Source organism: Balaenoptera physalus (genome assembly GCF_965194825.1).
Source record: "Balaenoptera physalus genome assembly, chromosome: 1".
Lineage (NCBI taxonomy): Eukaryota > Metazoa > Chordata > Mammalia > Artiodactyla > Balaenopteridae > Balaenoptera > Balaenoptera physalus.
Window position 1 is genome coordinate 186,658,399 of NC_138882.1, and position 15,408 is coordinate 186,673,806.

The window sequence follows — 15,408 nt, forward strand, 5'->3', positions numbered from 1 at the left end:
TCAGAACCAAACTTAAGAAAAATGGAAAGTAATGGCAATTTTGTAACATATCAGAGTAATATTTGATTCATTCGAAACTGAAGCCTTCTCAGTTGGCCAGGCCTTAAATCATATGTCAGCAACTATCTTTTTAATACTAATTAATTAAATAAAATAAAAAATTAAATGAAACTTGATCTGGGAGAACAAAGTTGAAGTAACCATGGCATTGTGGACTTCGCGGGGTTTTCACTACATCAGGAAGTAATTACACAATATTTTCCAGAAGTGAAACAGTGAGTCTAACTGGAAAAAAATGTGGAAACATTTAGTTAGAACAGTAGGGCAAGGTATTAAAGAGCCTTTTAAGGGGTTAACTCCGAAGGAAAATATGCAAATAATTGGGTCTTTAAACATGTTTTTAATTACGATTCCAGGATAAAAGTCAGGTATTCTATGGCACTCCTGTGCTTCTCCTGAAAACGCCTTTCTTGCAGAGCGATGCCTCCAACATTCACGTCACCGTGAAGACCCAGCCTGACAACCGAGGATACTTCAGAGAAACATTTGCCAGGTCCCCGATGACTTCTTCCCTGTACACTGAGGAAGGCTACGGTCATGTGGCTCCTTCAACATTCACTGGCAAGATTTAACCCACAAACTTGGGTAGAGACACATGGTTTTCATCTTAAGAGTCAAAAGTCATTCACGCCAACATCTTTTCCTAGTTCTTATGAATTTCAAGAGTTTCATGAAATCTGTTTTACTGACTTCATTTTGATTTCGGTTTTCAGCTTTCCATGGCTCTGTTTTCAATGCATGTATCTCACTGGGAGCAAGCCTGTGTTAGCTGTAGTACACAATTTCTCCCTGTGTTCTTGGCATATGTCACCCTATTGAAAATGAATTTCACAAGGACCAAGGTTTGACTTGAAAATGAATTTCACAAGGTTTCACTTGAATAAGGGTGAGTGGGAAAGAAAATTAAAAGCACAACGTACAGTAACTTTCCAACCATCATTAATTCAACAAATATTTGTTGAGTGCCTAGTATGTGCCAGGCACTGTTCCATGTACTGAGGATTCTTCAATGAATGGAACAGACAAAAACTGCGGCCCTCATGGAGCTGCCATTCTAGTAGACTCTGCACCATGTCCCGCTACACCTGAGGAACGACTCTCCGCGCCTCCGATCCGAAGGCCAAAAGTTACATCAGCAAAGTGGTATATAGGGCAGCCATGGCACCAAATCCTCGCCGAAGGCAGGCAGGAACATAAAGCCCTCCCTGGAGTGAAAACTGGGGATTCTGGTTATTGGAGTGATGGCCAGAGCTGAGGCTAGACTAAAAGAGCAGACAGATGTATGCTATGGACAGAATTATGTCCCCACCTATTTGGAGCAAGGAAGTAATGAAGGTTAAATGAGGTCATAAGGGTGGGGCCCTGATTCTACAGGAGACACCAGAGATCTTGCTCACCCTTTCTCTGCCATGTGAGGACACAGCCAGAAGGTGGCCATCTGCAAGCCGGGAAGAGAGCCTTCACCAGGAACCAACTCAGCCAGCACCTTGATCTTGGACTTCCCAGCCTCAGACTATGAGAAATAATTTTTCGTTGTTTAAGTCACTCAGTCGACGGTATTTTGTTATGGCAGCCTGAGCTGACTATGATAATGTAATACACCTCCATCACTGAGAGACTTTCCAATGACACTGCAGGGAGCTTGAGTTACAAAAAACACATTTAGGAAGATGCCATCCCACGCAGCAAGCAACAAATGAATTCTGGATTTGGCTTTTGATATCCCCGTTCAAATACTGCTACAAAACTATGAGATGAGGTTAGCTTAACAGCATTTCTAACAATGACACTGAAGGCTCTCCTGAGAGCTAACCTCTACTTCAGATATCCTCCACCAACCAAAAAACATTCATGGTCCTCTGAACCCTCCCTAGCTTGCTTTATCTTAAGAGAGAGAAATAAGCATTAAGAGAAATTAAACTAGTATTTTGCTACTTATCAGGCAGAACTAACTGCTTTCTCTGGACTGTGTAACTATTTAGGTTACAGAGCATTTTATGCTAAAAGAGTCTCTGCAGAATATCCTAAAATAGCGATATACTGAATTCTACCACATCAACTAGGAAAAACTTCACTAACTGAAAATATAACAAGGTCCTAAGTATATAAAGCTCCACATTCAAAGAATAACAAAACAACCTTAAGAACACTGCATTTCCGAAATTTTCAGCTACCAGTTGTTTGTTGTTTATCTGTTTTGTTTTACTAGCATTCTGCAGCAAACAACAAAACACCAAAGTTTAGGAAAGTTTTACAGGGCAAAAAACCTTTAGATTGAGAACATTTTATCTTCTCTTTTTGAACTAATTAGAAGGAGACTGCCAACGTTAAGGTCCCGCTATGGAACTCAGTTTGAGAACCATTGTTATATCCGAATCTATAAAACATCTGGGCCAAGGAATCTTGTTGACCAGTCCCAAGGCCTAAGAGTCACGCTGATACTCAGATCGGATAGAAACTTCTCAGACTCAAAGCCAGAAAAGACAACCTGGTGAACCCAAAGGGCTGGTTTCCCATGGCTCCAACTTACAATTCGTCTTGTATGTTGTCTGTGAGTTTGAAGAGCCGCTCCTGCCCTTCGGCCTGGCTCTCAGAATAGCGGGGAAGCAGGCCCTGGGGCCCTGCGCAGCACCGTGGTTTCCGTACCCTCTGGGCTCGGGTCCTAGGTGGGGAAATGGACAAAAAGCAAAGAGGTTAAGGGTTAAACGTCAAAATGATTTCCCTTCCTGCCTCGTCTGAGATAAAAACACCACTTAATACAGGACATACTCTAAATCTGGTGACCGGAACTAAACTACCTTTAGCACCACCCGTGAATGCGCTAGAAGCAAGTGGTCAAAGGCCCCAATTCTGAACAAGACCCTCACCGCTGCCATTTTCTAGCTATGTGATCATGGACAAGGCAGTTAACTTCTTCAACGCTCAGTTCCAGTTCTCTCTGTAAAATACGATGATGACACCTACCTCACAGGACTGCCGTGAAGATCAAACAAAATCATGCCCATCAAGCCCATGTTTGACAGAACGTAGGCTATCCACTAACAGTGGCTCTTGTTATTGTTATTATTACTGGACTTCCACTTGGTCACACTCTATTTTTCTAGGAATCTCTTCAGGAGAGGCACCTCTGGACTTGTAAAGGGTCAGGAAGAAGAGTGAGAGGCTCTGGGCATGAGTCAGAACACACCAAGCTTCTCAGCTTCTTCTAGGATGAGCTCAGCTGCCTGGGTGTAGGGTGAGGGACACAGGGATCACGGGAGGGAGAGGAAAGGCTCCACGGACGGGTCCCAGGCCACAGTCTGGGATTCTGCAGCGGCTCTCACTCATGGCCCTCAGCTGTCCGTTGCCCAAAGGAATCTGCTTTGCTATGGCTTTCAGGGCAGGCTGATGTTGTCTTTTTCCACAAACCATATACAGGGTACTTGGTAAGTACTTTTTGGTGTTTTCCTAGAAACAGGAGTCCATATTTGTTTTGGAAAGGCTGTGCATATTTCAGATGACTGATAAGAGTGTGCCTGGTCTGTCCTCGGCCTTGTACTTGGTGTACTTTTCATTATTTGTTCCTGGATTCCATTGAAGCAAAACACCCCTCTCTAGACATATCTACAAGCGAGGCCTAGGCTTACACACTGAATCGGCACTCCAGGATCGTGTGCTAACAGCAGTGGAAAGACTTACTTGCAAGGGCAGAGAAGTGCCTGGTGGGTGAATCAGGGTAAAGATATGGCCAGAAAGAGTCAGTGGGTTAGCTGCAAACCTGGGATGACGCAAAGCCCTCCTGGGCCCATGTCAACACTCCGCCTATCAGGCCACACTGCCTCAAGTCCCAGACCTGGGTAATGCTTGATATGGGCTGGAAAACCAGACATCCAGTGATAATGTTGTAAAAGTTCAGTAATAAGGATGCCCCAAGTACTACTAATTGTGTTCTCCAAGTGAGACTAAAAAGAAGTTTCGACCATCTGCACCAAGGGAATGGGTAAACAACCCAATTTTATTGATATGATATCAATATATTCACATATTCCTGCTGGGCACAGTCTCAATTCCTTCTTCAGGACTGAGGCCCACTGCTGGCTGTTTAGATCCCAACTACTGGTTGAAAATACGGAGGGCAGTGTAGGGAGCCGCTCACAGGGTTCACCCCTCATAGGGAAGCTTGACAACTGCTGGTGTAAGGATGCTGGCAAAACACTGTGAGTGAGAGAAACCCAGCGGAAGGAGCGTGGTGTACTTTTCCAGGTAGTTGAGTCCTGTTCTTATCTCCTTGCCCAGCGAAACATCGACTGTCATTTCAAACACTGTCCAGGACAGGCTAAAAAAGTATGTTTTCCCCAAGGCACCCCTGAAGCTCCTGAAAGAGGCCCGGGCACTGTGGCAGAAGCCCAAAGGCCCCAGGAAGATGTGACAGGCCTGCTCCTCCTCATCTTTCAGTGTAATGTTTCATCCTGACTCCCCGACCTACTGGGAGGTTCGGAGGCTCAACTTCCACATGCATCCCAAATCTCGCTCTTTCTCCATCTCTCTCATAACTGACAAATGATCTCTGGATTTGTAACGGATTGTTACTATAGTCTTATAACTTATTCTTCCTGTTTCCACTCCTGTCCATTCTCCTCACAGGAACGAGAATGACCCTTTCAAAAACAAGTCAGATTCGGTCATGTGCTCCAAACACATTTGCTTCACATCCCACGTAGATAAAATACTTGCTTATCTGCCTCCCCAACTGGCTGCAAACTATCTTCCCATTTCCAAGGTCCTCCATCTGTGATCAACCACACACCGAGGGAAGGTTGGATACAGTGTTCAGATCCTGTTGCTTGGAGGAGCTCAGCACGGCATTCAAGGCTCGCTGTTCACACAGATACAGGAGAGCGAGCGAGCTCAACTTTGCCGTAGGAGGAAACGAAGTCTCTCTTGTGGTCTTATAAATATAGGGAATACTTCCAGAAGGGGTGGTTTAGACATACTGTCACTAGAAACAGAGAGCTGGATTAAAGGAATTCTTCCCATAATCCCCTACTTCCTTATCATTGTTGGAATCCGAAAAACTATTCTTTCTTCTCCAAAACTCAACTGAAATGTTAAATTCTGAGGTCCAAGTTGAGAGGCTGGGGAGTGTGTGGGTTAAAACCATTTGTACGTGAACAAATTTAGTCCCAGACTTAAGGCAGCAGAAAGTTTAACGTGATATTCTTCAGTGCAGGCCGCTGTGTGATGGGACAGTTTTCTTCATATACTGACGATGGCACTGAAAATTCAAGTAACCCTCTGAAACCAGTGTGGCTGCATGTGGTGGTAATCCTAACTTTCTTCACTCTGGGATTCAGTAGTACAATGTTGGCACCTGAAAAACAGCTGTTAAGTGACTGTTCTTAAGTCACTTTCATGTACGTTCCAGTGAGCCTATGAGCATTTGGAAGGAAAGGACTCGATTCGTTTTTGTTGTAAACTGGACTTTAGGACTAGATGCATCATTATCTCCGTTTAGGGCCCACTATCATCACTGGCCTTTTATCCATTTTAAATGATATAATAAACATCTTTGAAACCACTGTCCCCAGCACGAAAACCCCACTGTTTGACCATAACTCGAATCCTATCTGTGTGGTCCTCTGCTGCCCCCTCCCCCTCCCTGTTCCTCTTTCTCCTTCCTCTTCTATCTGAGATAGCCACTACTCTGAATCTGGTACTTATCGTTCCTTTCCTCTTCTTCTGCACGTAGTCTTATCACATTTCAAAGTATGTTCTGGTATAGTAGTCCTGTTACCTTCTCTGGTTTTCATTGTTTTGGGCTTCTGAAAAAGGATGGCACTGCCTTTTTATGTTTTGGGACTTACTTCTTCCTCCTTGAAGTCATATTGCTAAGATTCAATCATTCTTTTGTGTGCAGCTACAATTCATTAATTGTACCGGCTTATAATTATTCCACTGTATGAATATACCATCATTCAGCCAGCTTCCTGTTGATGGCACATGGATCATTTCCAGGTTTTGCTATTACAAAGAATGCTGCTGTGTACATTCCTGTACCTGTCTCCTGGTGACCCTGGCCAAGAGTTTCTTTGGATATATATCTAGGAGGTGTTTGCTGGACACACACACAGGGCATGAATGTTCACCTAACAGGATAACTCAAGTTGTTTTCAGAGAGGCTGACCCAGTTTACACCCCCACCAACAATGCACTTCAGAGAGCCTGGTAAACGATATACCTTCCAACACTTGGTACCGTCCAGGACACAGCCACCGGCCATGCGTAGCTACTAACACTTGAAATGTGGCCAGTGTGACTAAGGAACTGGATTTAAATTTCTTCATTTAAATTAACTCAAATTTAAATTGTGTATTAGATAGCACTGGTCTAGCCCCTTAAATTTTTGCTACTTGAATGGGTACAAAATAGCATCCTGTCTTCTCACGCCCACCTTCCCCTTTCAACCTACAGCATGATGGAGTCCATTAAAGAAGTGGCGCAGACGCGGAGCCTGCCCCCAGGCACCAGAGCAGCAAGATCAGCTTCCACGCCATCCTGCCTGTCACTGCCGGGCCGTCCTCAGACCATCCTCTGGCTTCCTCTGGTTGCCTTGCTCCTTCTCTCACGATCACCTTCACTGTCAAGACCTGCTGCCTCTTGGGCAGGGTCTTGGGACCACCATCCTGGGGATAACGCATCATTAAACAAGAGGTGGCAAAACTCCACCCACTCACCTCTCATTAGCTGACAGCGTCTCTCACTAACACTCAACACAAAAGAGAGTTTACAGCCGAGTCTGCTTAGTGCATATGCAGCAACTGTGCCTCCACAAACCTTTGTTTAGCCGAAGGGCTGTGGTGCACTTAATTGCTGCCAGCTGGGGGTCTGTCGGCCATTTTAAGCCCTCAGCTGCTGCGGTTTAGAAATTTCACAGCGTATAGAAAGAAGCAGGCCTTCCAGTCAACCAGCTAATCCAAAATGTCAGCACCAAACGAACTTGGGCTTTGAACTCCATGAAAATGTCAGGGAGTTGGCTGTACAGCATGGACGACTCTCCCCCCGGGGGAAGGGGCTGCTGATACAGTGGCTGATACACTGCAGATACCCACCTAGTGGGAGAGATCAATACAGAGCAAGTTTGCATCTGGCCACTGCTATCTGACATACACTGGAGCCAAAGCCAAAGATCAGAGTAATGAAAACAATCCCTGCCATTTTCTTGAAGCAACAGTAAATCCAAACAAGGTGACACAGGGAGATCTAACCAATTCCATTCTCTTGGTTGATCCTGCCTTTCAGCCTGAGGGTCAACAGTTGGCCAGCTATTATTTGTTCTTTGCTTCCATAATGAGTAACTATGTCATAGTTCTATTAGTTGAAGACAGATGTTGTACACACATACACATAGCCCTGTACAGCTTGAGTTAAGATATTAGTCGGTTGAGGAATCTGTCATGGCCAATGTCTATCAACCAAGCGAAGTTCAAAAATAATCAGTAAATGAGGAGAAAGTGTGTGTGTCAAACATGTGACTTCCTAGCTTAAGAGAATGTTTATTCAGCTGATGACTGCCGTCTTCCTTAGGGGCTGTGTGTGCTCGCCCCAACAAAGTGATGGACTGTTCTTGCATTTACTTTACGTGTGTGTCCGAGACTTTCGTTTTAATTAAACATTTAACCTATATATACTGTGCTGGACTGAGCACAAATAATTAGGCTGAGAAGGTCAACCCAGACTATCTCTTTAAATACTACCTGCTGATGAATGACAGCTACAAGACACAGCAAGCCCCCTACATACGAAACTTCAAGTTGCGAACTTTCAAAGATGCGAACGTGCGTTCCATCAACATCAGGCGTGAGTGAAACTGCAGCTTGCCCTCCGTCTCCTATTGCTGACGATCCTTCAGCTCTACCATCTCCCACCTCCTCTCCCTCTTCCAGTCAGTAACTCTTCTTGCCTGTTCACTCAATGCCAGCCCCTGTATGCCAGCTGTTGTACTGTACTACTGTACTTTTCAAGGTACTGTACTGTAAGACTAAAAATGTTTTATTTTGTGTGTTTCTTTTTTATGTATGATAGTGTGAAAAGTATTATAAACCTATTACAGTACAGTACTGTATAGCCAATTGTGTTAGTTGGGTACCTAGGCTGACTTTGTTGGACTTAAGAACAAATTGGGCTTACGAACGTGCTCTCAAAGCGGAATTCGTTCGTATGTAGGGGACTTACTGTACTGGAATTCTTGACGGAATGGTTCAGTCAAACATTTGTCAGTTCTCTAAAAGGAACTCAACAGTCTCTCGCAACAGCACTCTCTGCACTGGAGTGTATGAACTGGTTAAAGCTTCCTCTGATACCCACTGCAGTGCAGTGTCTGGACGATCACCAGGCCTGCCATGCCACGGGTGACATCTGACCTCTGACCTGTAGCCCTCTCCTCACGACTGCATCCACTTCCAAAGACTAAGTGGAAAAGCACTTCTTCTCCACTAACACATTTCACTCCTTTCGGTGCAAACTGCAATCAGAGAAGACTACTAGAGGATGGAAACCTCTGAAGTCAGGCTCAGTTCACAAGAGAAACTCTTCCCCATAGTTGCGTAACAAACAGAATGCCACTTTCTAGAACCTGCTCAGAGGTAGTATTCCACCCATAGGAATTCTAGACAGAATGTCACTTTCTAGAACATGCTCAGGGGTAGTATTCCACCCACAGGTTTAGTGATAACCTCTGAGCTCTGGCTACGTTAAATCTTGAACCAAGAAAATTGGACCAAATGTCCAACGAGAATTTGGATTTTGAACACATGAAAAAAAAAAGGTTGGGCAGGAAGCAACCCTCTGTCAGTAGAGGTAAATGAATTACTAACTGAGCCTTGGGACTGGCCTCTGCCTGCCTCTGCCCCCACGCCCACCCCATTTAATGAACTCTTCCTGAGCACAGGCCGCGCTAGGCCTTTAGGAAGACAGAGATGAATGGAGTTTCCAGGGAGCTTCCTGGAGCCTAATGGAGGAGAAACAGAAACGCAATTATAATGCAGCAGGGGAGCCCTAGGATAGAGGGAGTGTAATACGACGGCTGGGTTTGAATCCCACTTCCACTGTTTACAAACTGTGACCTACGGCCAGTTGTGTAACCTCTTGGAGCCTTGGTTTCCTCATCTATAAAATGGGGATTCTAATGGGGTTGTTGTGAGGAGTCAGTCAGTATGTGTACAGTGTAACAGTGTAACAGTGCCTGGTACATAATAAGCGCTCGATAAAATGCTACTGATCATGATGACGACAACGATGATGATGTATCTGCAGAGGATGCCATGGGTGCCCGAGAGGGGCCCTAACTTAGCTTAGCCTCGGCGGCTGAAACCCAAGGTGGGCTAGGATCCAACATCCAATCTTTCCCTCTTAGTTTTCTTATTGGGGAAACTGCTTCAAACTGAAATATCCCCCTTTCCCTTATGCTTCCTTGTTAACATTCTACTTACCTCTCCCTAGAGTTCTGAAGTCATGCGTGTAACAACACATAAAATCCCATATTGTATTGTTGCCACTGAAAATGTGGGAAAGATGTTGATCCATGAAACCGTTAGAAATTATATTATTATTGCTGTTAAGCTTTTAGTGATTTGACATCCTGCAGTGGGGAGGACATTTCCTGGGCTGGGCTTTCTCCACAGTGGGATTCACACCTGACTTGTTTATAGGGGTCAAGGCTTCCTATAACCTAACACATGTTTGGGGGACCCCATGACATTGCAACTGTGACAGCTCGTAGGACTAATGCCAACAGACATGCCTATTGGGATTTAAACTCTAAGAACAAGACTAATTCAGAGCTTTTTTTTCCTGGTCAACTAACTGCCTCAGGGGTGAGACTACCTGCTCATGAAGCTGGGGGGGAGGGGGTAAGGCAGACTCGCTTCATAACGAATTCCAATCTAGTGGGTAATATCATACTGAGATTATAGTCTGAGAGCCTTGGATTTCCTAAAACAACTAACTTTTGCATGCATTCTGGGTTTGCTTTGCTTTTTCAAAAAGTAGTTGACAACTTATTAGGTGGTTTGCAACTTTCAACATCACTACAAAACCAAGGCATTTAAAAACGTAAGCTTCATTTATGTTCTAAGCACAACATTCTGATTCAGAGTATGGTGCTTTATAGGAATCTCTCAAACCACGGTCAGTTTCCCTACTAACCTGTCACCTCTGATGCCAATCCTAAGATGTTTCACATGGGCCAAAATACACAGTTCCTGGTAAACTTATTTTGTAGCTATTAAGTGCAAATGCTCATGCTAACAAGCTGATTAAATTAAACAAACCATATTATTTTCAGATTGATTTCTAGCAAATAATTACATAATCTCTTTCTTTATATGATCTACCTTCTCCCAAAAGTTGATCCCTTTTAAGAGAGGGATGAAATTTAGGAGCATGGTGGTGTAGGGAAGAACACAAATCTTTGGAAAAAGACAATCAAACTTGAATTCCTGTCCTGTCACTCACTAGCTGAGTGATCCTGAAGAAGTTACTGGATTTCTCTCAGCCTCAGTTTCCTTATCAATAAATGGGAATATAATACTTACTTGGTTAACAATGTTGGGATAATATATGAAAAGTGCACAGTACAGTGCCTGGCACATGGTAGGTACTCATAAAAGTTTTCTCCCTCTCTCCTACCCTTATTCTGAATTACTGGGTGTCAAGTCAATTTAAAATACCAAAACACATAACTTTTAAAACTCAGATTTAAAATTTTTAGCCTGACAGCACACTATGGGAAACATGGTTTACTGGACATGTAAGGATAATTCAGAAGGGGTACATCAAATGATTGGTTATATAGGTGTTTTCTACAGGAACTACTGCCTAAGTGTTCCCTCACCTGACTTACTCCATTCACGTCTCATTTGCTTAAAGAACTTTTTAAAAGAGCTAAGAGCTAATCAATTTGTTGAGCAGCTCAACAAATTATACCAAATGTCAAATTCTTAGAATCGGAATGAACAGAGTTTTAGAACATTGCCATTAATAAAAGCTATCATAACAGAGGTTTTTAGGGATAGAACACTGTCTCTAAATGAAGTCTGCAAGATCACCTGAATACATCCAACCCCTGAAAATGGAACGGGCCTGACTGAGGGGGCGTGGGGGGCGGTGTGGGCTGTGTCCTTAGCATCCCCCCAGCCCCGGGCCTCCACACTCTGTTGCGTGAAGGGCCTCCCTCCCTCGTGACCAAAGCCAAGCAGGTCTGGGTGCTGCAGCCCTCTGAGGACCTACTTTGTGATTTGTGTGCTTTTTCAAGACCACCTATTCATTCAGGCCAGAAGTTTTATACAACCGTTTACTATCTAACAGAGAGTATTGGTGGAGGTGAGGTGGAAAAGGAGAAAGAGGGAACAGCAGAAGATGCTTCAAAAGCGGATGAGGCGGGACTTCCCTGGTGGTCCAGTGGGTAAGACTCTGCGCTCCTATTACAGGGGGCCCGGGTTCGATCCCTGGTCCGGGAACTAGATCCCGCATGCATGCCGCAACTAAGAGTTTGCATGCCGCAACTAAGAGTTTGCATGCCGCAACTAAGAAGAACACCCGGTGCAGTCAAAACAAACAAACAAACAAACAAAAAGCGGATGGGGACACTGAAGATCAGCAACCGCCACGAGAACGAAAGTTCACACGCAGCTGCCTCACTCACAGGGATAAACAGGGTCCCTTTCAGCCCTGAGGTTAGACTTGAGGCGGTCGAGGGAGAGACCGAGACCCTGGAAGGGTAGCGGAGCCAGCCAGCCGGTGACACAGCACACGCCCTTTCTCCAGGCACCAACCTTTTCCAGGGAGGGGCCTCGTGTTCTGAATAAGCCGTGGCCTGGAGGGTGTGACGGGAGTTGAATGGAAGCCATGTGGAGCCAGAGCTTTCTGTCTCTTCCATGCGTCACCGTACCCCAGCTCAATACACAGATGCTAAACGACCAGACCGAAGGCCACAAGCCTGTGCAGGACCGGCGGCAGGGGAGCCAGAGCTGCTGCTTCTGAGGCCGAGGCTGGAGAAGGGGCCGTCCGTCGGGGAACTCCTCCTCGAGACCCAATCGGGGAAGGGCTGGGAGTTGGTAACAACCCAGAAACCCCTGGGGCATAGGAATGCTGATCATTCCCTCGTGGACGGACACTAGAAAGTTATTGACCTGGGTCATGTTCTCCCGAGGGGGCAACTGGACAGCTGCCCGTTGGCCTCGGGGGACCATGCAACATCTGCGCTTTTCCAGGAAGGAAAAGAGCAGCAGGGCCTGGAACTCTGGAAACGGCTCAGGGGCCTGGCTCCCTACGGACGGTCCAGTCCGGTGTTGACACTCAGCACTTAAGCAACTCAGAACCTTCTGACCAAGGCGATCGATTCTCTGCACTAGCTCAAATTCCAAGGAGAACTTCCCCAAAGGATTTTTACTGTATGGCTTTCATTATTTCAGTCCCAAGTTTTAGGTTCTTTTGGCCTAGAAACATATAGGAATCAACAAATCACCTACTCCTCCTCATCTTCCTTCTGGCCAGCTGGTGCTTTTTTATTGTTTGTCCTCGAATTTAACCTGTGGCTGAGCTTTCTCAGAAGCCAAGGCCACCTCTAGGCAAATCTGCCCTCTGCAAACAACAGATGACACCTTCCCTTTCAACTTGGGTCCAACTGGCTCTGGCCCAGCGTTCCAATGCCCTCAAGACTATCTTGGATTTCTCGGGCAAAAGAAGAGACTTCTCTTTGTTCCGGCTCTTGCCACAGTGCCTGAGTATAAAGCCAGGGCAGGAATAAAGCAAGGGGAACATCCATGTGTCCGAATGGGGATTAGGTTCAATGGTGTCCTTTCTCTTTGGACAGGAAGGAAACAGAACACAAGCTGGCAGCTAAGTGATACCCTTCGGTGCCTCGATAACGGGTACGTTTCTGCCTGGTGCCATGACGTTCAACCTGGTGACAAAAGATTATTCTTTATTTGGTGATAAGAAGGTCAAGCTGCCTTATAATTAAGTGCCGCCGGTGTGAACATGAATGGGACTGACTGCCATAGTCCATCAACCCTTGGCAAACTGGTTTGTTTGGTCTGGACAGCAAACGACATTCCACACTACTGGAATTTTTTTCTCCCAGATCCCCTGCGGCCCCATCACCAACCCCCCCCAAACCTTTTTTTAAAAATTACAATCTGTTCTACTGTCTCAAGTTACATTCTGTAAATAATAAGCAACACTGATGAAATGCAAAAAGCTGAAAATTTGTAAAGCAGAAAGATCTGCAGCATGTTCCACATCTGTGTCACATTAAACACGCGCTCAACAGATTTGCTGATTCCTGTCTAATCAGCACACGAGGCTGACGTGGGCCAGAAGGGCCCTCATGCCACATGCCACATGCCACAGCAGGGCTGCGGGCCACCGGGGGGAGGCAAGGAGGGACAGAAGCTGGCCTCCTGAGGTGGAGAGGCCAAGCCCACAATGCAGGCAACACTTGGCTGCCAGCCTGCTTCAGTTTGGGTACATGTGCGTCGCAGACTGGTGGGTCACAGCTGTGGTTAGGTCATGGGAGAACAACTGCTCAGAACCCTTCTTCCCAGTCGTCAATGTTGGTGAAGCTGGGCCCACGGCGGTTCAACTAAATAACATGTTTTAATGATAAAATGTCTCATTTGAAGGAGTTGGCTTCCTATACGTTAAAATGACTACAAAATAAAAATAGAACAGAAGGAAACCAATTAAAGTCCATTTGGGAAAATGCTTAGAGGCTACTAGAGATGTTAGTTGCTCTGCCAGGCAAAATCTGATCCCGTCTTTTATTTCTTCCAAGCATTTTACACGCACATACATACGTGCACATCTGTATGCATGCGTGCAGCCACTCATGCTACCATTAAGAAAAACTGGCAGAGCATAAGAAGGAATCGGCACGTTTTAAACTTGTGGCATCATTCTGAGTCCCCGAATGATTACAAGGCTCCGTGTTGGGAAAAAAACCACATTCAGACTCAACAAAGAGTCTTTAAGCAGAAGAGCACGTGAACCTCTAAGGATACTCTTTGGAAAAACAGCAGACTGCCACCGCCACTCGCTCTCTGACATCTGCATTTTCCCACCAACCTTAGGCGACAAGATACCAGGACTAAGAGTGCTGGGTCACCAGGGTCCACAGTTTGTCTCCATAGCTGCATTTATTGAGTGTTGACTCTAAGCTTCACAACATTCTTATAAGGATGTGTTTTATTAGTATTCCATTTCACAGAGGAGAAAACCATGCCTCAGAGAGATTATGAGGTTTGTCCAAGGCCACTCAGCTGGTAAGTGGCAAAATCAAACTTGATCTTGGGTCTTTATGGACACAGTAAACTTCTTATCAGCATGACTGTTGATAAAACTCTCTATAATACATACTCTGAGTTCATCACTGTGTTAAAAGCATTCTGAAGATCCTGGAGGGATACCAAAGAAGGCAATAACATGATCTCAAGAAGCTTACAATCCAGCTGGGAAGATAAGGTGTTCTTACCTAGACCACGTCTCAGTGATGGGAGAACTAAGGAGGCCTGGCCCTACACACTAAGAGGGCAGGATGGGCTTCCTGGGAAGGCCTGGCTTCAAGCAGGGCCCTGCCTAAAGGCAGAGCAAGATTTTTATTAATACAACAATGTACAGCATCAGTACTAACCTGCCAAATTTTACAAGAGGAAGGGGTAGTACGTAAATACTAAGAAACAGGAGGAGACAAATAAGATAAAAGCCAGTTAACAGACCACACCACATACAATCTGAAAACATCTGATTGAAGCCTCATTCTTAACGCTAAAGCAATGAAATGAAGAACAGCAAGCAGTGTCAGCTCTCCTTTTATAGTCATGATGCAGACTTTAACTTCATTAATGGAATTCACCAAGTGACTAATCTAAATTACATAAATATTTGGAAGAAAGATATGTACCAATGTGGACGAGAAACTGATAAAATGACAACTACTGGAAGCGTAGGACCAAGACAGGATGCAAATAAACAAAAACAAGCACACTAAAAAGGAAGACAAATTCTAACCTCGAGGGTTTAAAAAGGATTGGGGTGAAGAATATGCGAAGATAATTCACAAAGGAAGAACTCCAAGTGGCCAAATGAAATATGAAAAGATGATGCAACACTCCTAGTTATGGAAGAAATGCAAGTAGTAGCACTGAAACATTCCCTCTCAGGTCGGCAGAGACTTAAAAGAGTAATAATGCCTTGCTCTTAGTACAGTATCTACTTCATAAAATTCTTGACGGAATTCTGAATGAATGAATAGCCAGAGCTGGTGGAGGGTTGGAGAAATGGGCCTTCTCAAGCACACAGAGTGGGAGAACA

General features: G+C 45.0%; 1 protein-coding gene across 8 annotated transcripts in view; it reads right to left on the reverse strand.

The window, feature by feature from the left end:
- The window catches only part of VPS13D (vacuolar protein sorting 13 homolog D), a 253,994-nt gene that overhangs the window by 12,526 nt on the left and 226,060 nt on the right, over positions 1–15,408 (reverse strand). For 6 of the 8 annotated variants that reach the window (XM_082416950.1, XM_082416945.1, XM_082416952.1 and 3 more), the window contains one exon: positions 2,591–2,722. In XM_082416950.1, the coding sequence (XP_082273076.1) occupies positions 2,591–2,722 (132 nt within the window). Of the gene's footprint in view, positions 1–1,457; positions 1,574–2,590; positions 2,723–15,408 lie in introns of those variants that run through there. The other 2 variants (XM_082416953.1, XR_014251756.1) reach the window with 2 other exon arrangements.